This window comes from Muscardinus avellanarius (genome assembly GCF_963383645.1).
Source record: "Muscardinus avellanarius genome assembly, chromosome: X".
Lineage (NCBI taxonomy): Eukaryota > Metazoa > Chordata > Mammalia > Rodentia > Gliridae > Muscardinus > Muscardinus avellanarius.
Genome location: NC_137792.1, coordinates 130,067,470 through 130,090,878, shown reverse-complemented (window position 1 = coordinate 130,090,878; position 23,409 = coordinate 130,067,470). Strand labels below are relative to the sequence as shown.

Here is a 23,409-nt window from a genome sequence, read left to right as displayed (position 1 = left end):
CCCTAGGAAGAGCCAGGCGTGGTGGTGCACGCTTGTAATCCCCGCGCGTGGGAGGCTGAGACAGGAGGATCGCATGGGTTCAAAGCCAGCCTCGGCTACTTAGTGAGGCTTTCGGCAACTTAGCAAGACCCTGTTTCCAAACTATATATATATATATATATATATATATATATATATATATATACAAACCCTAGGAAGCTTAAGAGTTCATTAGGAGGATCAAAGTTTTGAGCCCATCCCCAGCAATTTAGCAAGGCTCTCAGCAACCTAGCAAGACCTATTTTAAAAATTGAAATATTGACCCCCGGAAGGACCAGAGGCCCGGGCCGTAGGGCCCTGGGCCCCAGGAGGGGATCGTGTGGGGCGCGCGGGGCCCGGCGGCCCCCTGGAAGGTCTGGAGGCCCGGGCTGGAAGGTCCGGAGCCCCCCCGGGGGGGGCGGGTGCCCGGCCTACCCCCGGGGAAGGCATGGTGCTGGGCAGGAGGCCGAGCCTGAGTTCCAGGAGGCCTGGTACCAAACAGGAGGCCCAGCCACGGGTACAGAGGAACCCAGCACTGCTGTGCTGCGACAGGCCATGGTGGGCTTAGAACAGCAGATTCTGCTCTGCACGGTGAGGCTGTTGGACCCCACTCTTGGAAGGGAGGAAAGAAAAAAATTCATTGCTACCGAATGCCTGAGCCCACAGCCTCCTCAAACCACACATATTGTCTTCTCTTATTTGAAAAAATGAAAAGAAAAAAATGGGAAAAAAAGGAAAAAAAGTAAAGAAAAATATTGGAGAGGGGTCAAGATGGCCACGGCGGCAGCCAGGATACTGGAGATATATATATATCCAACTGAACTGGAACTTTTGGAAAAATTCCCCGGAAAGGAGGACTGCTTCTTCTCTACATCTTTAAGAATCCTGGACATCACCTGTAAGGAGAGAATTTAGCGGAGACCTAGGAGGATGGGGGTGGAGGCTTGTATTTGGGAGAGGCAGAAATCTGATCCTACCAACCTTATATTCTGGAGAAATTACCCCAAAGATTGAATGCTACCATTGCGCATGCTTAGGAACACTGGGCAACATGCAGTGTGGAAAAAGAGCTTGGGAAAGATTTGAAATGGTGGAGGCAGTGGCAATGGCAGCGGCCAGTACTCAGGGGAGGCAGAGATCTGATGCAATACACCTGGAACTTTTGAAGAAATAACCCCAGTGGCAGAATGCTACCCACCACGCACCCTCGGGAACGTGGGACAACCTGCTGGATGAAGAGGGTGCTCGGATTGGAGCCAGCCGAGGGGTGAGGCCGGTGACAGGGACAGCAAAGCCGGGATTGGAACCTGCCATGAGGCAGGGCCAGTGCTGGGGCCTCTAAGGCCGGGATTGGAGCCTGCAGAGGGGTTAGGCTCATGCAGGGGCCAGCGAGCCAGGGATTGGAGCCTGATGTGAGGCAAGGCCGGTGCTGAGGCCTCCGAGGCCAGGATAGGAGCCTACCGAGGGGTTAGGCCAGTGCCGGGGTCAGCGGGGCCGGGATCGGAGCCTGCCGTGAGGCGAGGCCGGTGCTGGGGCCTCTGAGGCCGGGATCGGAGCCTGCCGAGGGGTTAGGCCAGTCCTGGAGCCAGCAAGCCCAGGATCGGAGCCTGCTGTGAGGCAAGGCTGGTGCTGGGGCCTCTGAGGCCGGGATCGGAGCCTGCCGAGGGGTTCGGTTGGTCCTAGGGCCAGCGAGGCCAGGACTGGAGCCTACCGTGAGGCAAGGCCGCTACTGAGGCCTCCGAGGCTGGGATCGGAGCCTGCCAAGGGGTTAGGCTGGTGTCAGGGCCAGTGAGGCCGGGATCGGAGCCTGCTGTGAGGCAAGGCTGGTGCTGGGGCCTCCAAGGCTGGGATCGGAGCCAGCCGAGGGGTTAAGCCGGTGCAGGGGCCAGCAAGGCCAGGATCAGGGCCTTCCATGAGGCAAGGCTGGTGCTGGAGCCAGAGAGGTTGGGATCAGAGTCCTCCGGGTGGCCAGGCCGCTACTGGGGCCGTCAAGAGTGGGATTGGAACTTGCAATGCGGCATGCACAGAGAAATAGCACAGAAAATAAAAACCAAATGCTTCTTCTAATTAGCAATAACTAGGAGGAAAGGGGTAACAGGAGGAGGTCGAGTTGTATAAAGGGCCCTATAGTGAAGCAATTAAGGTGACCAATCAGAGGGGATCGGATGGGGGAGGATGGAACCTCTTTAAAACTCAGGAGGTACATAAACAAATGTATCAAAGATAATCACCAATCAAGCATGGGATCGAGGGAGGGGGAGGGAATGGGATGGGGATTGGATGAGGGCTAATTGGATGATGTGTGCTTGTATATCCTCTCAAGTCTTGTATTCCAATGTGATGTATGAATACAATGCACCAATAAAAATAAAAATAAAAAAATCCACATATACCGAATCTATAAATAATGAGGATCCACTGGACTTAACTCTTGGAAAATAAGGCTATGAACCAACTAACTCCACTTCCCATCCAGGCTCACTTGTAGATCCTTGCTAGGTGTGTCCTTCAACCACCAAGGAGACCACCTTCGTAATTATCCAGCCAAGTTCTGTAATTACTTTAATCTTTTCCAATTTGAGACATTATTAGATGGCAGTTTTCATTACCTCTGTTAGCTTAATAAACTTAACTCCATGTGAAAAAAAATAAATAAAATTGAAATATCAAAAGAACTGGGGGTGTATTTTGGAGGCAGAATTCCCCCTGGTTTGGTCCCCAGCATCACAAGATAGTTTGATGGGAAGATGTTAACTTTATTGTTCTCTGCTTCTTTTTAGCTGAAAGACGTCATGCAGTTGTTGAAGTAGAAGATGTCTCACTGTCTGCTATACTCGTTGATTTGCCTTGTGTTATTGGGAGTCTGAAAACACTTGATAAGAAGACCTTTTACAAAACAGCAGATATTTCCCAGGTCTGAATTAATTTTCCTAATCTTCTAGTTCTCACATCCTTCTAGGAATCCCTGTCATCTTGCCTTTATCTTTCAGTACCTTTCTACTTGGTGAATGTTTGCTGTGCCATTTCTAAAGTTCCAGTTCAGTTGTACAGGAATAAAATATCATGTTCAGGTTTGATGTTTAATCCATAACTTTTCTTTTGGTGTTGGGAATTGAAACCAGAGACACTTACCATCAAGCTACAACACCTCCAACACTTCTTATTTTTTATTTTGAGACAGGATCTCTCTCAGTTGCTGAGGCCAGCCTAGAATTTGATGGTCCTCCTTTCTCTGCCTCCAAAGTACTGGGATTACATGTGTGCACCACTGCGCCCAAGTAGATCTTTAATTTTTACTACCTTATTTAATTCAAGAAACTTGTAGAGTCCTCTGCCATGTATAGTGACTTTTATTCATTTAAAAATATAAGTATTTTTTATGGAATCATCTTCTGAACTTTCTGCTAAAGCGGTCTGTTAGCTCTTGAGATTAAATTTTTAATTGGCCCTATTGCTGGCCATGGCGGCATACCTCTGCAATCCCAGTACTTGAGAGGCCGAAACAGGAAGATCACAGGTTTCAGGCCAGACTCAACAACATATCAAGACCCTGAGCAACTGAGCCAGACCCTGTTTCAAAATATAATTGAAAAGCCGGGTGTGGTGGTGCACGCTTGTAATCTCAGCATTTGGGAGGCTGAGACAGGAGGATCATGGTTTGCGGCCAGCCTCAGCTACTTAGGCCCTTTGCAACTCAGTGAAACCCTGTTTAAAAAGAAAGAATAAAAGATAGGGCTGGAGGTGTAGCTCGGAGGTAGAATGACCCTGGGTTCCAACCTCAGTACTGCAAATTTTTTAAAATTAAATAAATACAATATAAAAAGTCAATATAAAATACAATATTAAATGTATTTCAGAGGTAGAATGCCCTTGGGTTCAATGTCCAGTATTGGAATTTCAAAATAAATATACGTAAATAAATTTGTTATTAGGCATCGTTTCTGCTGTGTGTGTGTGTGTGTGTGTGTGTGTGTGTGTGTGTGTATGTGTGTTTTGAGGTACTGGGGATGGACCCCAGGAGCATTCTACCTCTGAGCTACAGCACCAGCCCTATTTTTTATTCTTTATGTTGAAACAGGGTCTCACTGAGTTGCTGAGGACTTCACTAAGTAGCTGAGGCTGGCTTCAAACCGCCATCCTGTCTCAGCCTCCCAAATGCTGGGATTCTAAGCGTGTACCACCACACCCGGCCTCTGCTGTTTTCTAATTTCCTCTTTAACTCCAAAGACACAAGTGTTTTTCTACTGCTTTCTAGCTAAAATCCTCCTAGTCTATATGCAGTGCTACTCAGCAAGAGGACGGAGGGGAGAACAGAAAAGGAATCTGAGAGACAAAGGATATGAGGGAGATCTGGAACGTATAGTACATCATACTTGATTTTCTCCAAATGCCAACGGATGGTTTCTTGGGTACAGTGGGATTTGTGGTGGTAAGAACCATCACGATTTAGTCCTAAGCTGCGACTCGTGGCCATGGTCATCTTTGTGTTCGCTAAACGTAGATGCTCGTGTGCAGTGCTGGTGCTGGTCATCTCCCCTCCTCTCCACAAGAACCAGTTTCCTCCACTGACCCGAATGCAGTCGGGAGCACCGAAAATGAGTCAGAGAAGAAATACGCCTGGAAGCACGGGAGTAAGTCACCAGCCCCGCTTGCTGCAGCTGCCTAGATTTGTGAATCTCGCTCTTGCGAAGTGAGGACCTCCTACCTAGTTCTTTAGGCTCCCGGACACTTGTAAAGGAGGAGTCCTGTCATACATGACCTTTTTCTTAATCAAATTCCAATAGGCACGCGACTACCATCAATCATATATATGTTTCACCATATCGTATTTGTTTTAGTTACTCCACCACTTAAGAATGTCAGAAAGAAAAGGTTCCGGAAAATAAAACAGGTTAGTCTCATGTTATGTGTGTGTATGTGCTGGGTCGATTAGAAGAGGATTGTGCATGGGAAGGAAAGGGAAAAAGTCAGTTGGGAATCCCTTCTTCGTTCATTTGCGCGTCCAGTCGCCATTTGTTGAATGTGAGTAAATGCTAGCATTTGGAAATGGATCAATGAATAAAAAGAGACCTGCTCTTTTATCTTTTGTGTGTATGTGGTACTGGGGAGAGAACCCAGGGGCCTTCTACCTCTGGGCTATACTCCCAGCCCTATTTTACATTTTATTTGGAAATGGGTCTCACTGAGTTGCAAAGGGTCTCACTAAGTAGCTGAGGCTGTCCGAGAATCACAAATCCTCCTGTCTCCGCCTCCAGAATGCTGGGAATACAAGTGTGTGCCACCACACCTGGCTTTAACACTGTTTCTTTCTTCCCTCATCTGTTGATGAACACTAAGGCTGGTTTAATAGTTGGACTATTGTGAACTGTACTGTAATAAACATGGATGTGCTTATTCTCACTTTAATTCTTTTGGGAAGATACCGAGGCATGGCACCGATGGGTCACATGGTGGTTCTTTTCCCAGTCTTTCAAGGAACCTCCATACTGATCTCCACAGTGGTGGTACAAATTTACAGTAATTTATTATTGTTTATATTCTTGATGATTGCCATCTCTAGGGATCGATGGAATCTCAGTGTAGATTTGTGTGTGTGTGTGTGTGTGTGTGTGTGTGTGGTACTGGGGATGGAACCCAGGGGCATTCTACCTTCAAGCTACACCCCCAGCCCTATTTTTTATTCTTTATGTTGAAGTAGGGTCTCACTGAGTTGCAAAGGGCCTCACTAAGTAGCTGAGGCTGGCTACAAACCATGATCCTCCTATCTCTGCCTCTGGAGTGCTGGGATTACAAGTGTGCACCACCATGCCCAGCTTCTCAGCCCTATTTTTATTCTTTATTTTAAAAAGGGCTCACTAAGCCGGGCGTGGTGGCGTATGCTTTTAATCCCAGCATTTGGGAGACTGAGACTGGAGGATCGCGGTTCGCGGACAACCTCAGCTACTTAGTGAAGCCCTCCGCAACTCAGTGAGACCCTGTTTCAAAATAAAGAATAAAAATTTGGGTAGGGGGTGTAGCTCGGAGGTCGAATGCCCCTGGGTTCCATCCCCAGACCCGAAAAAAAAAAGGTCTCACTAAGTTGCAGAGGGCCTCACTAAGTAGCTGAGGCTGTCTGAGAACCGCGATCCTCCTGTCTCAGCCTCCCAAGTACCAGGATTACAAGCATGTGCCACCTGGCTTCTCTGTGTAATTTGATTTTCATTTCCCTGATTGTTAATAATGTTGAAAATTTTTTTCATGTATTTAGTGGCCATTTGAATTTTTTCTTTTGAGAAGTGTCTATTTAGTTCAGTTGTCCCTCTTTTTTTTTTTTTTTTTTTTTGTACTGGAGGCTGAACCCAGGATACGGGTCTCACTAAATTGTTGAGGGCCTTGCTAAGTTGCTGGCGCTGGCTGTGAACCTACTATCTTTCTGTCTTAGCCTCCTATGCACTGGGATTACAGGCTTAGACCACCACTCCTGGTGAGGGTTGGTGTGTGTTTGTGTGTGTGTGTTACTTTTTTGAGTTCTCTATCTATTCTATATATTAATTCTCTATCAGGGGAGTAGCTGACAGAAATATTGTCCCCATTCCATAGGCTCTTTCTTCAAACTCTTGTTGTTTTCCTTTACTGTAAAGAAGCTTCTTTTTTTTTAATATGTGGTAGTGGGGATAGAACCCAGGGACATTCTACCACCAAGCTACACCCCAGCACTATTTTTCATTCTTTATTTTAAAACAGGGTCTCACTGAATTACAAAGGGCCTCAGTAAGTAGCTGAGGCTGGCCAAGAACTGCGATCCTCCTGTCTCAATGCTTTTGCATATATGTGTGTGTATGGTACTAGGGATTGAACCCAGGGACATTCTACCTCTGAGCTACAACTCTAGCCCTATTTTATTTTTATTTTGAAACAGGATCTTGCCTAAGGTTGATGTGAGTTTCACTGCCTGCTGAGGCTATCTTCGAACCTGGGATCCTCCTGTCTCCTCCTCACAAGAACTGGGATTACAAGTGTGCACCCTCATCCTCAGCATGCAGACCTTTCTAATTTGGTACCATCCCATTTACTGATCCTCAGTTTTGTTTCCTGAGGCTTAGGGGTCTCATTGAGAAGGTCTCTACCAGTACCTACATGTTTGAGAGTTGGTCTCATGTTTTCTTCTAGTGATTGAAATGTTTTAGATCTCATTTCTAGGTCTTCGATCTATCTTGAGTTGAAGTGTGTTCAGGGTGAGAGATTGGGATCTGATTTCATTCTTGTACATACGGTATTCAGTTTTCCCAACCCCATTTGCTGAAAAGGCTGTCTTTTCTCCAGCGTATGTTTTGGGCATCTTTGTAAAAAATCAATTGGCTATAAATGTCTCTGAATCTTCTTTTCTGTTCCAGTGGTCTGTGTGTCTTTTTTGCCAATTACCATGCTGTTTTGTTACCATAGCTTTGTAGTATAATTTGAAACCAGGTATTATGATGCCTATAGCATGATTCTTATTGCTTAGGATTGGGCTTTTGTGTTTTTTCCATATGAATTTTAGGACTTTTTTAGTTTTATGAAGAATGGTATTGCCATTTTGATAGAAATTGCATTGAATATGTAGATTGCTTTTGGTAGTATGGCCTTTTTGACAATACTTATCCTGCCTATCCAAAAACATGGGAGATTGTCGGGCGTGGTGGCGCACACTTGTAATCCCCGCGCTTGGGAGGCTGAGACAGGAGGATCACGCAGGTTTGAAGCCAGACTCAGCTACTTAGTGAGGCTCTCAGTACCTTAGTGAGACCCTGTTTCCAAATAAAGTATAAAATAGGTCTGGGAGTATAGCCCGGAGGTAGAAAGCCTCTGGGTTCCACCCCCAGTGCTACAAAACAAACAAACAAACAAACAAACAAAAAAAAAACATGGGAGGTCTTTCCAATTTCTAAGGTCTTCAATTTCTTTTTTTTCAATGTTCTATAATTTTCATTGTAGAGGTCTTTCACCTCCTTGATTAGATTTAATCCTAAGTATTTTTTGAGGCTATTGTGAATGGAATTGTTTTCCAGATTAACTAGTTGAATTTTGGGGGATTTTTAAAAATTAATTTTTTGTGGTACTGGGGATGGAACCCAGGGGCTTTCCACCTCCGGGCTACACTCCCAGACCTATTTTATATTTTATTTGGAAACAGGGTCTCACTACGTAGCTGAGGCTGGCTTTGAACCTCTATGATCTTCCTGTCTCAGCCTCCCAGTACCACTCCCGGCTGGGGATTTTTAAATATAGGATCTTAGCTGGGTGACATGGTGCATGCTTATAATCCCAGTATTTGGGAGGCTGCGGCAGGAGGATCACAGATTTGAAGCCAGCCTTGCAACTCAGCGAGACCTTCCACAACATAGTGGGATTACAATGTGTGCCACCATGCCTGGCTTTTTTGCTCATTTTTAATTTTCTTTTATTTTTTATTTTTTTGGTGGTACTGGGGTTCCTGGAAGCCCTTCTACTTCCGGGCTACACTCCCAGACCTATTTTTTATACTTTTTTATTTGGAAACAGGGTCTCCTAAGCCAGCGCGCGCGGCTGGCTTCGAACCTGCGCGATCCTCCTGTCTCTGCCTCCCAAGCGCGGGGATTACAAGCGTGCGCCACCACGCCCGGCTTTTGCTCATTTTTTAAACGATTGTTTTATTGTTGAGTTTTAGGAGTTATCTTTGTATTCTAAATACTAGTCTTTTGTCGAATATGGAGTTTGAAAATATCTTTTCTTTGTTGACACCTTGTCTTTTCATCCTCTTCACATGATCTTTCAAAGGGCAAAAGTTTTTACGTGTGTGTGTGTGTGTGTGTGTGTGTGTGTGTGTGTGTGTGAGATATTGAGGATTGAACCCAGGAGCATTCTACCTCCAAGCTCTACCTCCTACCCCTTTTTGTGAATAATTTTGTCTTGAAGCAGGATCTTGCTAGGTTGCTGAGTCTCACTAAGTTGCCTAGGCTAGCCTCAAACCTGTGATGCTCCTGTCTCAACCTCTCCATTTACTGGAATTACAAGTGCGTGCCACAGTGCTTGGCAAAAATTTTAATGAGGTCTGATTACTGAAACTTTTTTCCTGTTAAGGATCTTGGTTTTCTGTGTTAAATTTAAGAAGTTTTGCTTGGCTCAGATCCTGAAGATTTTCTCTTGTTTTTTTTTCTAAAAGTTTGACATTTTATACCTAAGCTTATGATCTAGTTTTCAGTTGATTTGGTAAAAGTGCAAGGTTTAGTTCCAGGTTCTTTGGTTTTTTTCTGCTTAAAGATGTCCAGTTGTTTCAGCACCATTCCTTATCCTTGCATTGTTTTGCCTTTGCACTGTTGCCAAAAATGAGCTGGGCATAATTGTGTGGGTCAGTTCTGTGCCCCATGGGTGTACTGTCTAGCTTTCTGCTCGCATCACAATGCAGCGGGCCTTGAAATCAGAACACTGATTTGTCTCACAGCAACCTTTGTTGTTGTACTGGGGATTGCACCCACAGGCATTCTACCTCCAAGTTGTACCCTCCTCCAGCCCTTTTGATTTTGAAACACAGTCTCCCTGGGTTGCTGAGTCTCACTACTGGCCAAGGCTAGTCTCAGCCTCCAAAGTTATGGGCTCCAGGTGCACGCCAGCATGCCTTCCACTTCAGTTTTATTTATCGAGATTGCTTTAGGCCGGGCGTGGTGGCACAGGCTTGTAATCCCAGCATTCGGGAGGCTGAGACTGGAGGATCGCGGTTCGCAGACAGCCTCAGCTACTTAGTGAGGCCCTCTGCAACTCAGTGAGACCCTGTTTCAAAATAAAAAATAAAAATAGGGCAGGGGGTGTAGCTTGGATGTAGAATGCCCCTGGGTTCCATCCCCAGATTCCAAAAAAAAGAAAAAGAAAAAGAAAGCTTGCATGAGCCATTGTGGAGCCTATACCTCTCTTTTCTTTTTTCTCTTCTATTTTTTCCTATTTTGTGGTGCTGGGGTTGAACCAGGGACATTGTACCTCCGAGCCACATTCCCAGTCCTATTTTACTTTTATTTGTAAACAAGGTCTTGCTGAGTTGCTGAGAGCCTTGCTGAATCACTGAAGCTGGCTGTGAACCTGCAATCTTCCTGTCTCAACCTCCCAAGTACTGGGATTAAAGGCATGTTCCACCACATTCATCTCTCTAACTTTTAGAATACGTTTGTCTGTATCGACAGAAAACCTTGCTGGAAGTTTTATAGGAATCGCATTAAGATTATATTCAGTTTGGGGAGAATTGACATCTTTACTGTGTTGAGCTTTCCAGTCCATGTGTTGTCTTCATACTCCGTCAGTAGACCACATTTATTGACGGCCTACTAAATGTGCAATTAAGTTGAGAATAGTTGTAGAGCTGTTTACTGAAATAGGGCAATCAGAAAATGACTTCATTGTTTATTACATTTTGTTTCATAGCCCACTGATTGCAAGCAAGTTGAAGAAATCAACTTTATCGAGGTAGAAATTATGATATAATTTCATTGCTGACCTTTACTGTGTTTTCTTTAAAGGCTCGTTAGTTTCAAATAAATCAGATAAATTATAAATTATTTCTGAGCCTCCATTCGCACCTTTAACCCCCATTTCCATACACATACATTGGATTTGACTCACTGAGAAATGAATTCATTGTTTAATGTTCAGTAATTTCTAAAGGAATGGATACAGTCTTGCCAGTCACCTTCTGTATTCCAGTCTGCTTTTTTTCTCTGGTTTTATTTCAAAAGCTTTGGGAGCTAGGGTTCACTTTTACCAGAAGTTGTTTGTGATTATTATTTCCCTTCAAAGTCTTAATTTCTATTTGTGGCATGACAAATTGGTTGCTGTGGAGATAATTGTCTAAAACTGGATTCAAGAGAGAACATGTAACTAAGATCCAGCTTTTGTTGGAACATCTCTAATAATAAAGATACGGGGAAGTGAATTCTGGGAATCTGGATTTTCAAACACAATTGCTTATAAATAACTAATGAGATATTGTAATTCTTTGCCAACATTAATCAGAGAAAAATAATAACTGAGATCCAAGGATTATTAAAGATGTTTGTACCATAGAATTACAAGCTGAAAGGTGAAATGTCTCAAGTCATTTGTTCAGTTGGGAAAGATAAGCTTACTATATTGCAAAACAGGTCCTGGCTAAAGATTCCTTCCTACAGGATGGCGACCGAGAAAAGCGGGGCTTAAGAGCCCCGCTAACAACTAATCTCCATTACCACAAAATTAGTGCCTTTCATAGCCAGAAAACACCATCACCAGAGAAACAAAAAAATCACCAGGCTCCAAAGAGAAAGCGGACTGAGAACAGAGCTCAGAGCCACAGAGGAGATACACCGGCCTCATGCCTGAGACTGCGGCAGCAGCGCCATACTGCCGGCGGCAGCGGCGACTTCACCGGACAGCTACAGCAAGCCGAGGTGAGCCGCTGCGGAAGAGCCAGGCGGGATTTCTCGCCGCAGGTAAAATCTAAAGCTCCCAGTGGCTGAGCTCAGCACACGCTGCAGGGATTCAGAGTGGAAATCAAAACCAAGAAGAAATACGCCAGCCTCATGGCCGAGGGCGTAGCAGCAGCGCCATATTGCCACCGGCGGCAGCAGCAGAGAATTCACCAAATCCAGTACAGCTACATCTGTGTACTCAAGAACAGTGAGTCAAATTGCGGGCCACAGGGGAGAAATCCCAGTACTGTACTCCCTGGGACTTGACCCAGTGGGGGAGAGGCGGTGGCAGAGATATCACACCATAGGAGAACGCCCAACCTGGCACCCCCCATAGTCTAAAGCAGCCTCTATTGACTCCCTGGGTCTGAGACTCTGTGATACAACCCAGTAAAGGAGTAGTGGGGTCTGAGATACTACTGACTTGAGATCCAGAGCACCTTAAGCGAAGTCAGTGACCCAAGGGAAGAACCCAGAGAAGGCACAAACTCCCGAAATCATGGGAAAGAGGAATAACACTGGAGCAATGAATGCCCACAACCCCACAACATCAGAACCCGATAAAACAGAAAATCAGAGATTTCAAGAAGATCAAATCAGGAAAATAACTGTAGAAATAATAGAGGTGCTTCGAAAAGAACTCAGAGAGAGCCAAAAAGAGATAAAGGATGCAATTAATGAAGTAAAGGCCTCAATTCAAAGCACAAACAACCGATTAGAACACATGGAGAACAGAATCTCGCTCTTAGAAGATGATCATTCCAAAAATGAACGCATAGTTTCTAATCTAGGAAAAAATATCCGACAGCAGGAATCTGATATTGAAGAAATATGGGCCCATTTTAACAGAGCTAGCCTAAGAATAATTGGAATAGAGGAGGGAAAAGAAAGTGAAACCAAAGGGATCAACAATCTCTTCAAGGAAGTAATAGCAGAAAAGTTTCCAAACATAGAGCAAGTGGTTGATACACAGATCCAGGAAACTTATAGAACTCCCTTTAGACAGGATCGGAGAAGAGGATCCCCACGCCACATAATTGTCAAAATGACCAATGTGGAAGCCAAGCAGAGAATCTTAAAGGCAACAAAAACAAAGGGCCAAGTGACATTCAGAGGCAAACCGATTAGAATCACTCCAGACTTCCCAAGCCACGTCATGAGAGCCAGAAGGGCTTGGAGTAATATATTCCAAACTCTGAAAGAAAACAACTTCCAGCCAAACATTTCCTACCCAGCAAAACTTTCTATCAAATTGGATGGAGAAATAAGAAGCTTCCATGACAAACAGAAACTGAAGGAATTTATGTCTTCAAAACCAGCACTAGAGAAAATACTCAAAGAGATTAACTACAAAGAAGAAATAGGTAACACACACCAGAACCAGAGAAACAAGAGTTTCCATCCAACAGACAACTAAGACTGGTTATCTGTGGAGATTCATTATTTATGTTAGTCTTTTACCTATCTCTAAAGGGTATTGTTTGCCTTTATTGTTAATTTTTAGGATTTCTAGTTGGAATATTAATATACCTTCAGATATAGCATTTGGAAATATTTTATCCCATTCTATTAGTAACTGTTAACTCTGTTTACATTGTCTTTGGATATACAATATGTTTTTTATTTTTTAGGGAGTTTGTATACTCTTCTGTTGCCTGTGCCATTGAAATCATATCCAAGAAATCACTGCCAATTTCAATGTTGTGAGGTTTATGACCCAGATTTTCTCCTAAAAGTTTATAGTCTTAAGATTTATATTTAGGTCTTTTATCTATTTTGAATTAATATTTGTATATGGGATTAGGTAAGGGTCCAATTTTATTCTTTTCCATGTAATTATTATTTTTCAACAATATCTAGTTAAAAGATTATTATTTCCACCACCAAATGTTCGTGGAAACCTTGTCAAAAATAACTTGACAATATAGGGAAGAATTTAGCTCTAGGCTTGTATTTAACTCCAATGGTTTATATATCTGCCTTTAGAATAGTACTACACTGTTTCAATTATTGTAGCTTTATATGGTTTGAAATCAGAAAATATATATCTTCTAGCTTTGTTCTTTTTCAAGATCGTTTTGGGTATCTAGAGTCCATATTCCATATTAGGATAGATTTTTTTTCTGAAAAATAAATATATAAATATATGATAGTTTCACCTAAAAAAATAGAAAAAAAAATTCTCTGGTAAGAAAGAAAGTAAAAAGAAATATTGAAATGTTATCTTTAAGTCATCAAAAGCTTGGTATCAGACAAATGAAACTGTTATGTGAGATTATAATTTTTAATTTTTTATAAATTGCTATAATACTAGATGTCAATCACTAAGCCAAGCATGGGAGGGAGGGATAGGGAGAGAATGGGGTGGGGATCGGGTGGGGGCTGACTGGGCAATGTGTGCATGTATGTCTACAAAAGTATGTATCCCACTATGATGTATGAATACAGTGCACCAATTTAAAAAAAATCTTAAAAAAAAAGTTTATAGTCTTAAGATTTATATTTAGGTCTTTTATCTATTTTGAGTTAATATTTGTATATGGGATTAGGTAAGGGTCCAACTTTATTCTTTCCATGTAATTATTATGTTTCAACAATATTTAGTTAAATGATTATTATTTCCACCACCAAATGTTCGTGGAAACCTTGTCAAAAATAACTTGACAATATAGGGAAGAATTTAGCTCTAGGCTTTTACTTAACTCCAATGGTTTATATATCTGCCTTTAGAACAGTAGTACACTGTTTCAATTATTGTAGCTTTACATGGTTTGAAATCAGAAAATATATATCTTCTAGCTTTGTTCTTTTTCAAGATCGTTTTGGGTATCTAGAATCCATTTTCCATATTAGGATAGATTTTTTTTCTGAAAAATAAATATATAAATATATGATAGTTTCACCTAAAAAAATAGAAAAAAAATTCTCTGGTAAGAAAGAAAGTAAAAAGAAATATTGAAATGTTATCTTTAAGTCATCAAAAGCTTGTTATCAGACAAATAAAACTGTTATGTGAGATTATCATTTTTAATTTTGGATAATTTGCTATAATACTAGACGTCAACCACTAAGCCAAGCATGGGAAGGAGGGATGGGGAGGGAATGGGGTGGGGATCGGGTGGGGGCTGACTGGGCAATGTGTGCATGTATGTCTACAAAAGTTTGTATTCCACTATGATGTATGAATACAGTGCACCAATAAAAAAAAAAAAGATTCCTTCCTACAGCATACTGCTTAGAATAGAACTCTGGAGCTGGGTGTGGTGGCGCACGCTTGTAATCCCTGCATTTAGGAGGCTGAGACAGGAGGATCGCACAGGTTTGAAGCCAGCCTCAGCTACTGAGTGAGGCTTTCAGCAACTTAGACTCTGTTTCCAAATAAAGTATGAAATAGGTCTGGTAGTATGGCCTGGAGGTAGAAAGCCTCTGGGTTCCACCCCAGTACCAAAAAAAAAAAAAAAAAAAAAAAAAAAAAAGAACTTTGGTTGCATGAGCATCGAATGAGGCCTGATTATTTGATTTCATTGGCTGTAGGAAAAAAGTCCTGCAAAGAACAGGGTGGCAGGTGACACTCTTGGCATTCCCTCCTGCACCCTGCTTCAATTCACTGAATCTGCAGATATTGAAAAGGAAGTGAAGAGACTGTTGTGTTCAGATGGTGAAGCCATTAGTACCCGTATCCTTTCGGGAGACATTCTCTTATTGTATGTTCTACCGTGCAATCAAAATTTTATGTACCTGTGTCATTCAGTGTAAGGCACTTTTCCATATTAGGACTAAACATAAAAATAGTGAAAAATTGGACTCGTTTAAATAGTACATTTTGCCAAAGAGCCTCTTACCTTTCAGCTGTTCCTTCTCCTTTTGCTTTTTTCTCCTTGACTGTGCCTCCTTTTAGGATGGGAAGTCATTACTGACGATGGAACGAAGGAAATAGAAGGTCACAGCTGCATTCCAAGCTTTCCAATGTCCCCAGAAATGAGTGACTATAAGCAAGATCAGATCTCATCAGGTACTATGATAAAGGCAGGAGCTTCAGGCGGGTTAGATGTTGACTGTGTTAGATTGTTCTCTCTAGACTTACAGGCAAAAATCAGGAAAAGGATGCCTCCTTTCCCCTTTTACTGGTCCTCCATTTCATTAGGGGTTTTAGATTGGAATTCAAGTCGCCCATCCATCCCTAGTATTCAGCTCCCTGTGGGCTCCTAGACTCTAAGTATCTTGGTAACCGAACACACAAATGCCCATTAGTATCTTATATTTCCCATCCTTGTTTCATGAAGGGAATAGTCTTCTCGTAAGAAAAATTAATTTTCAAATGCCCAGTGAACTTGAGGGTAAGGAGCATAACTGTGTCTGGATCAAGTATCCTTTGCAAGCTTCCTCTTGCTTAAAACCAATAGAATATGATATGCTTCGGGAGATGCTCAGTGATTCTAGCAGTAACAATCATGAGGATGAAGAGGAAGAGGAGGAAGATGAAGATGAAGATGACGACGATGATGACGAGGAGGAAGAGGAGGAGGAAGATGATTCTGAAGAGGCTCTAGAAAGGGAGCTACAGGCTAAGATTCTTGAATCTACCCAGTATCAGTCAAAGGAAAGTATTAGCTCAATAGGTAAGTTCGAGCAAGGACACAATGGGACGAGGTGGGTAGCAGTGCGGAATCCCACGTGTGGACACACAAGATGCAAGGCTATATTGGAGAAGGTCTTCCTCACGTGTGCAGTGGACTTTTACTTGGCCCGGTAGTCCAGGCTGTATTTAGGTGCAAACAGTCTTTTCTGCCTCTGTTAGTCATGGAAATTCAGAAGCAGATTCATTACAAGGAGAAAAAGCTCCAAGAGATTCACTGCAAAGCTGAGCGACAGAAGGATCTCATCAGGAGAGTGGAAAACCTGACCCTCAAGGTAAGTTCTCACTGGCGGGTATCAAGCAATCCCGTTGTCTTATGTCCACTACCCATCATTGTGTTTTCGCTTATGTCATCTCTATGCAGTATTCATGTTCATTCACAAACAATCTCTTAGAAATCTCCAGTGAATGACAGCCCCATTTTATTGTACCTGAGTAATCTTGATCACCTAACAAACATTTGGGGAGGGGCTGGATAACTTGGTATAGTTGCCAGTATTAAACATTTATATGTGAATGGCATATCTAAAGAGCTCTCTGTGCTAGCTGGGTATGGTGCAGGCCTGTAATCCCAGTACTTGGAAGGCTGAGACAGAAGGATCACAAGTTGGAGACAAGCCTCAGCAACTTAGTGAGACTTTCGGCAACCTTGTTTCAAAAAAAGTTCTTTTAAAGGCTGAAGGTATAGCTTGGAGGTAGAATGCCTCTGGGTTCAATCTCCAGTGCCACAAAATCTAAAAGAGCTCTGTAGCCAGGCGTTGTGCCGCACACTTGTAATTCCAGTACTTGGGACAAGAGGATTGCAGCTAGCCTCATCTACTTATGAGGCCCTCAGCAACTTTTTTTTTTTTTTTTTTTTTGCGGCACTGGCGATGGAACCCAGGGGCATTATACCTCCTCCGAGCTACACCCCCAGCTCTATTTTTTTATTCTTTATTTGGAAACAGGGTCTCACTGAGTTGCAAAGGGCCTAAGTAGCTGAGGCTGGCTGCAAACCCCAATCCTCCTGTCTCAGCTTCCCAAATGCTGGGATTACAAGTGTGCGCCACCACACCTGGCCCTCTGCAATTTTTATTTATTTCAAAATAAAAAAAATAAGGTCAAGAGTGTAGTTCAGAAGTAGAATGCCCCTGAGTTCAATCTGTATTACTGCAAAATAAATAAATAAAAAGATAAATAAATAAATATAAAAGAGTTATATATTACCTCATTTCAGCTTCATTCTCTGAAATGTAGATACGGTTACCATTCCCATTTTTATAGAAAAAAATTGAAACTGAAAGAGGTTTGAATAACATGCCAAGGACCACGGTTAATGGTAGGGCTGAGGTTAAACCCTGTCATTTACAACAAAATGTATTCGTTTCCGTGCAAAGAATTAACTAAATTCATCCAAATTTTATGCTGCATGCTTAAACCAGAATACATATTTTGCCTTATTTTTATTAATACATGTTTAAGTGCTTTAGTGAAAGGAAAAGGTATGTTTAGGCCAGATCTGTTTCCCTCTTTAGAGTGAGGGAAATTCCAAAGCATCTAGAAAATTCTTTGCCAGATTTAATTTTCTGTACAGCAGTAGTCACCAAAAGGGAGCAGATTCACACAGAGCTGTATCCACTTCAAGTGTTGTTCTTTGGAATAGCCAAAGATAGAGGTCCTGGGAAGCCGGGTGTGGTGGCACACGCTTGTAATCCCAGCATTTGGGAGGCTGAGACAGGAGCTTCACAGTTCACAGACAGGCTCAGCTACTAATTAGTGAGGCCCTTTGCAACTCAGTGTAGACCCTGGTTCAAAAGAAAGAATAAAGCCGGGCGTGCTGTTGCACACTTGTAATCCCAGCATTCAGGAGGCTGAGACCCAAGGATCATGGTTTGTGGACAGCCTCAGCTACTTAGTGAGGCTTTCTGCAACTTAGACCCTGTCTCAAAATAAAGAATAAAAAATAGGGCAGGGGGTGTAGCTTGGAGGTCGAATGCCTCTGAATTCCACCCCCAGACCCACACACACAAAAAAAGAAAGAATAAAAATCGGGCTGGGGGTGTAGCTCAGAGATAGAATGCTCCTGGGTTCTATCCCAGTACTTAAAAAAAAAAGTGGCTGTGGAAACATTCTGAAAGATCCAGGCAGATGATGCTATTGAGTTACTGCCTTTGCATCTGGGATGTGTTAGGAATAGTTTTGCTCTACTCTAATGAGAGGAGATGAAAGAGGAATCAGCGCAGGTTCCACACCAGCTTCTTCCATAGGTCACACTGCGGAAGGAGTTGGGCTAAACTCTGACCACTTACTCGAGAGCAAGAGAAGTACAATGGCACAGTGGCTCGGGAGTAGCTCCTAACCTCTAGTGCCTTGAAGGAGAACACTCTTGTGCAATGGACAGTTTTCTTATCAAATTATGCGACCACTTGTCTCCCTTGGTTTTCTTTTCCTTTGAGACTCAGCGTGCACTGTTCATACCATTTGTTTTCCAGAGTCATTTGCAGTCTATGCTGGAGTCACTTAAGATACAGGAAAAACAAAGAAATGAACAGGTGAGAAGTCTGCTTTTAAGTCAACCTGAAGACATTGGAAACAACCCTCCCCACCTCTAATCTCATTCCTGGCTGTTCTTCTCGTGCGAGTTGTGGTAGCAAAATCCTCTGGATGAGGCAAGCAGGGTGGAGCGAGGTCTTGGCGAAAATGTTCTCATGAAGCTCCTGAATGCCTGTGGAGTGCGAAGAGCTGGATGCTCAACGTTGAATGTGATAGGTAAAACACTCCGCGTGGAGCTGACAGTCTAGCAGGGCAGCTGACAGGGGACGTGATCCTACCAACATGAAAGTACAGCCAGGCATGCATGGTGGTGCACGCCTGGAATCCCAGTACTGGGAGGCTGAGATGGGGGATCACAGGTTCGCGGCCAGCCTCAGCTGCTTAGTGAGGCCCTCCACAACTCAGTGAGACCCTGTTTCAAAATAAAGAATAGAATAGGGCTGGGGTGTAGCTCAGAGGTAGAATGCCCCTGGCTTTCGTCCCCAGTACCGCAAAAAGCAATGCACAGTTCAGTAGTTGGTATACCCCAAGACTTGTGCAGCCATCAGCATGTCAATTGCAGAGGTCGAAATGAGCTGTCAAGGTATATTTTGTACCTGGGGAATAACTCAGCAAGATTTCTCTGCTAGCAGTGTACAGAGTATATAGGAGGAATTAGAGTAGGGAGACACTAGTGGAAGGTCAAGTAGTCGAAGTACCCAGAACTTAACAATCAATTGAGTTTTGTGTTAGTCATTAACAGCTGATTGGGTTTTGTGTTAGGTTCCCGTTACTGTAACAAATGCCTGAAATAACCATCTTACCAAGAGAAAGGTTTATTTTGGTTCAGTTTTGGTGGTTTCAGTACAGGGCTGGTTGGCCCCTTTGCTTCTGTGTTTGTAGTGAGGCGGCACATGACGGGGAGAGCCTCTCACCTCCAGGCAGGGAAGCAAACGAGAGAGATCAGACTGCCACAGTCCCCTTTTGGGGATACTGAACCCAGAGGCATTGTACAAACACGCCAGCTCTTTTGAATTTGTGTGTGGGGGGTGGTACTGGGGCTAGAACCCAGGGGCATCCTATCTCTGAGCTACACCCCCACCCCTAATTTTTATCCTTTCTTTTGAAACAGGGTCTCACTGAGTTGCAGAGGGCCTCACTAAGTAGCTGAGGCTGTCTGCAAACTGCGATCCTCCTGTCTCAGCCTCCCGAATGCTGGGATGACGAGCGTGCCCGCCACGCCCGGCTCTTTTTTAATGTTTTGTTGTTTTGAAACAGTCTCGCTAGGTTGCAGAGTCTTTCCAGGTTGCTCAGAGGCGGAATGTTCCTGGGTTCCAATCCCCTGTAGCAAAAGGTGGGAGGGAAGACAAAGATGAGTCCAAAGCCTGGGTAACTGAAACTAAGACAACAGGAGGGTGTAGAGGGGTGAGGGGTGGGCAAGCTATTGAGTGCTGTGGGAGTGCTTCGAAAGCAGGCGCTCAGAGGCCCCTGCGTGGGCCATCATTGGCTCTGTGGGCCTAGATGAGCTAGCCAGGTTGACTGTTCAGCAAGAAGTCAGAAACCGGAGGCGAGCCCACCTTGAGGGAGGTAGGAGAAAGAGCCCACCCAGCAGAAGAGCTGGAGCAGGCAGTGATGTAGGCCATCATTCAGCGCCTCACAGTGTCTGAGGGGAAGAGCCCTGACTTAGCACACGAAGTGGAGTGGTGTCGTGGTGTCCGCAGCGCAGGCTGTGTTTTATAAGGCTCTTTTCTGTGTGGTCTCGGGGTTGAACCCAGAGGTGTTCTATCACTGAGCTCTACCCCCAGCCCTTTTAAATTAATTAGATTAAATTAATTTTTGTGGTTCTGGTGATTGAACCCAGGGGCATTCTACCTCCAAACTACACACCCAGCTTTATTTTATTTTATTTTTTAATTTGGAAACAGGATCTCACTAAGTTGTTGAAGCTCACCTTGAACCTGCAATCCTCCTGTCTCAACTTCCCAAGTACTGAGCTTACAAGGGTGCACTACCACGCCCAGTTTACAAAGCTCTTTTCTCACTGTGTGTGTGTGTGTGTGTGTGTGTGTGTGTGTGTTTTATTGGTGATTGAACCCAGAGGCATTCTACCTCTGAACTATACCCTCGGACCAATTTTATTTCTTATTTGGAAATAGGATCTCAGTGGGTTGCTGAGAGCCTCATTAAATTGCTGAGGCTGTCCTTGAACCTACATCCTCCTGTCTCAGCCTCCCAAGTACTAGGATTACAAGCATGCACCACCACACCTAGCTCTCTTTTCTCACTTTAGCGAGTAAAAATCCATACTGGTATGGAGTGACCTCAGTTGAATAATAGTCAAAAACAATCTTTCTCCCCGACAGTATACATCTCTGAATGCCATTGGTCACTTTACCACATTAAAATCCATCCCTTAATCCTATATCACCAACGATGTATGGCATCCAGCTTAGAAAGCATAAGTAGATTATCGCTGGGTTCTGGTTGGTCATGGTGGTCAGGACCTCACCTGGTTTCTAAGTATTTCATAACATGACAAGAAGCAGCACATAAGGCTGGGTACAGCAGTTCACACCTATAATTCCAGTACTTAGAAGACTGAGACAGGAGGATTGCAGGTTCAAAGCCAGCCTCAGCAACTTAGACCCTCAGGATTTTAGCAAGACCCTGTTTCTAAAAATAAAAAATGGCTGGGAGTGTGGCTCAGAGATAGAATGCCCCTGGATTCAATCTCCAGTACCCCCCACAAATCAGCAGATAAGACAGCATTAGAGCCAGTGTGCTCATTAGAACAAGACACTATCCCATACTTAGAATACGACTGTGACTATCTTATGGCCTCTGTCCCTCCAGTGATCTGGGTTTTGTTATAGTCTTCAGAGAACTATAGATTCTTTTTTTTTTTGTGGTACTGGGGTGGAACCCAGAGGCTTTCTACCTCTGGGCTATACTCCCACACCTATTTTATATTTTATTTGGAAACAGGTCTCACTAAGTAGCTGAGGCTGGCTTCGAACCTGCGTGAACCTCCTGTCTCAGCCTCCCAAGCACAGGGATTACAAGCGTGCACCACCACGCCCGGCTTACAGAACTATAGATTCTTAACAGCAAGAATCTGTGTTTAGTTTTAAAGCATATTTGAGCTGGGTGTGATGGTGCAAAATGCTTGTAATCCCAGCATTTGGGAGGCTGAGACAGGATGATCGCAGTTTGAAGACAGCCTCAGCTACTTAGTGAGGCCCTCTGCAACTTAGTGAGACCGTTTCAAAATAATGAATAAAAATAGGGCTGAGGGTGTAGCTCAGAGGTAGAATGTCCCTGGGTTCCTTCCTCAGTACTGCAAAAAAAAAAATAAACATAGCATATTTGATTTTAAAGGTTTCTTTTATAAATTTGGCATAGAAAAGGACAACCGCATGACTAGAGCATTGTGCGTGCTTTCTCAACTGGGACACCATCTTTGGAACACTGTAAGAGGAAGATAGCCTTAGACACACAGTTGTTCTGTTTGGTTTTCATGAAGTAATAGAACTTAAGATCTTGGGTGAAATTGTCTTTCTTTGCTTTGCTTCTCCTTGCAGCTCATTTCCCTACAAGAACAACTGAAATATTTTCTGAAGATCTGAGGAGAACCTTCAGGCTGGCACATAAGCTGCGCTCACCGTCCAGACCAAAGACCGAGTGAAATTATACCCGTCAACTTTCCTTCTGGTTGCCTTCTATCCTGTCAACTGGGTTTGTTTCTCTGAACTTTTTTATTAGTTCTGAGATGTTTAGTGAGCATACTTACACCAAAAGAGGCAGCGTAAGGAAGTGGTAGCGTTAAAGATCCCGCTCGACCGTGAGACTGCTTCTCGCTGTCCGTTTGAGAATGGCCTGTTAGTTCTGTGGCATGGTTCCATCTGATCATTGAGCCCTGCTTGCCACAGGGAGAAAGTCCAGCCTACAAGCCTATACCACCACTCTGTGTCTGTCTGTTGTAAGCATTATCTGTGACAGCTTCTGCTGAGCAGGACCCGCGGCAGCGAGTCCAAGTGCCTACCTGGCAGCAGCTCTTCCTGGCCAGGCACCGGGGCTGCTCTCGAGCTCAGGGACCCTCTCCCCACTGCTGAGCTTTGTTCTGTTGCTGTTGAGGACTCTGGGCGCTCGCATTCATCACTAAGAGAGCAGTTTAGAACAAAGATGGGGAGATTCCAAGGTCTTCTTCTTCTTGACCTTAGCGTTCTCACCCTAACCTCCAGCAGAAGAGTTAGGGAGCACTATGCCTGTGATAACCATATATTCTGCCTTGACAACATGGTTGTATGGGGCGATCTTTAAGCTCTATTATTGGGGTTTTCTGATATGTGTTCTTTAAGCAATAAATAATTTCTTCCTCTCAAATGGATTGTGTTCGCCTTTTGTGTGTGTGCAGTGCAGGGGATTAAACCTAAGTAGGCTTGTGTGCTAGGCACGTGCTCTGCCACGGAGCTAAATCCACAGCCCCTAATTGCTGCCAACCTGTTAAACTGCCTTTCCAGTGAGTGTAATTATATCCAAAAGGAAACACGCAGAGACAAGCAGTAAACTCTTATGTCTTGTGGGCATGGTGGCACATACCTGTAATCCCGGTATTTGAGAGGCTGAGAGAGGAGAATTACAGATTCGAGGCCAGCCACAGCAACTTCCAAATACATAATGAGGGTGGAACTCAGAGGTAGAATGCCTTGGGTCCAATTCCTAGTACCAAAAAACAAAACCAAAAACTTCTGTGTCTCAGCCCATTTTAGCTGCTATAACAAAATCTCATAGCCTGGGTAATTTATAAGCAACAGG

At 43.7% G+C, this 23,409-nt stretch overlaps 1 protein-coding gene across 1 annotated transcript in view; it reads left to right on the top strand.

The window, feature by feature from the left end:
• TAF7L (TATA-box binding protein associated factor 7 like) overlaps positions 1 to 22,220 on the top strand; it is a gene marked incomplete at both ends in the record, with an annotated part of 28,805 nt that extends 6,585 nt beyond the window's left edge. The window contains 9 exons of the mRNA XM_080719032.1: positions 2,799 to 2,932; positions 4,520 to 4,649; positions 4,857 to 4,909; positions 14,982 to 15,123; positions 15,346 to 15,459; positions 15,851 to 16,066; positions 16,246 to 16,358; positions 18,555 to 18,614; positions 22,176 to 22,220. Coding sequence (XP_080575158.1) covers positions 2,799 to 2,932; positions 4,520 to 4,649; positions 4,857 to 4,909; positions 14,982 to 15,123; positions 15,346 to 15,459; positions 15,851 to 16,066; positions 16,246 to 16,358; positions 18,555 to 18,614; positions 22,176 to 22,220 — 1,007 coding nt within the window. The remainder of the gene's footprint in view (positions 1 to 2,798; positions 2,933 to 4,519; positions 4,650 to 4,856; positions 4,910 to 14,981; positions 15,124 to 15,345; positions 15,460 to 15,850; positions 16,067 to 16,245; positions 16,359 to 18,554; positions 18,615 to 22,175) is intronic.
• Positions 22,221 to 23,409: the final 1,189 nt, after the last annotated feature.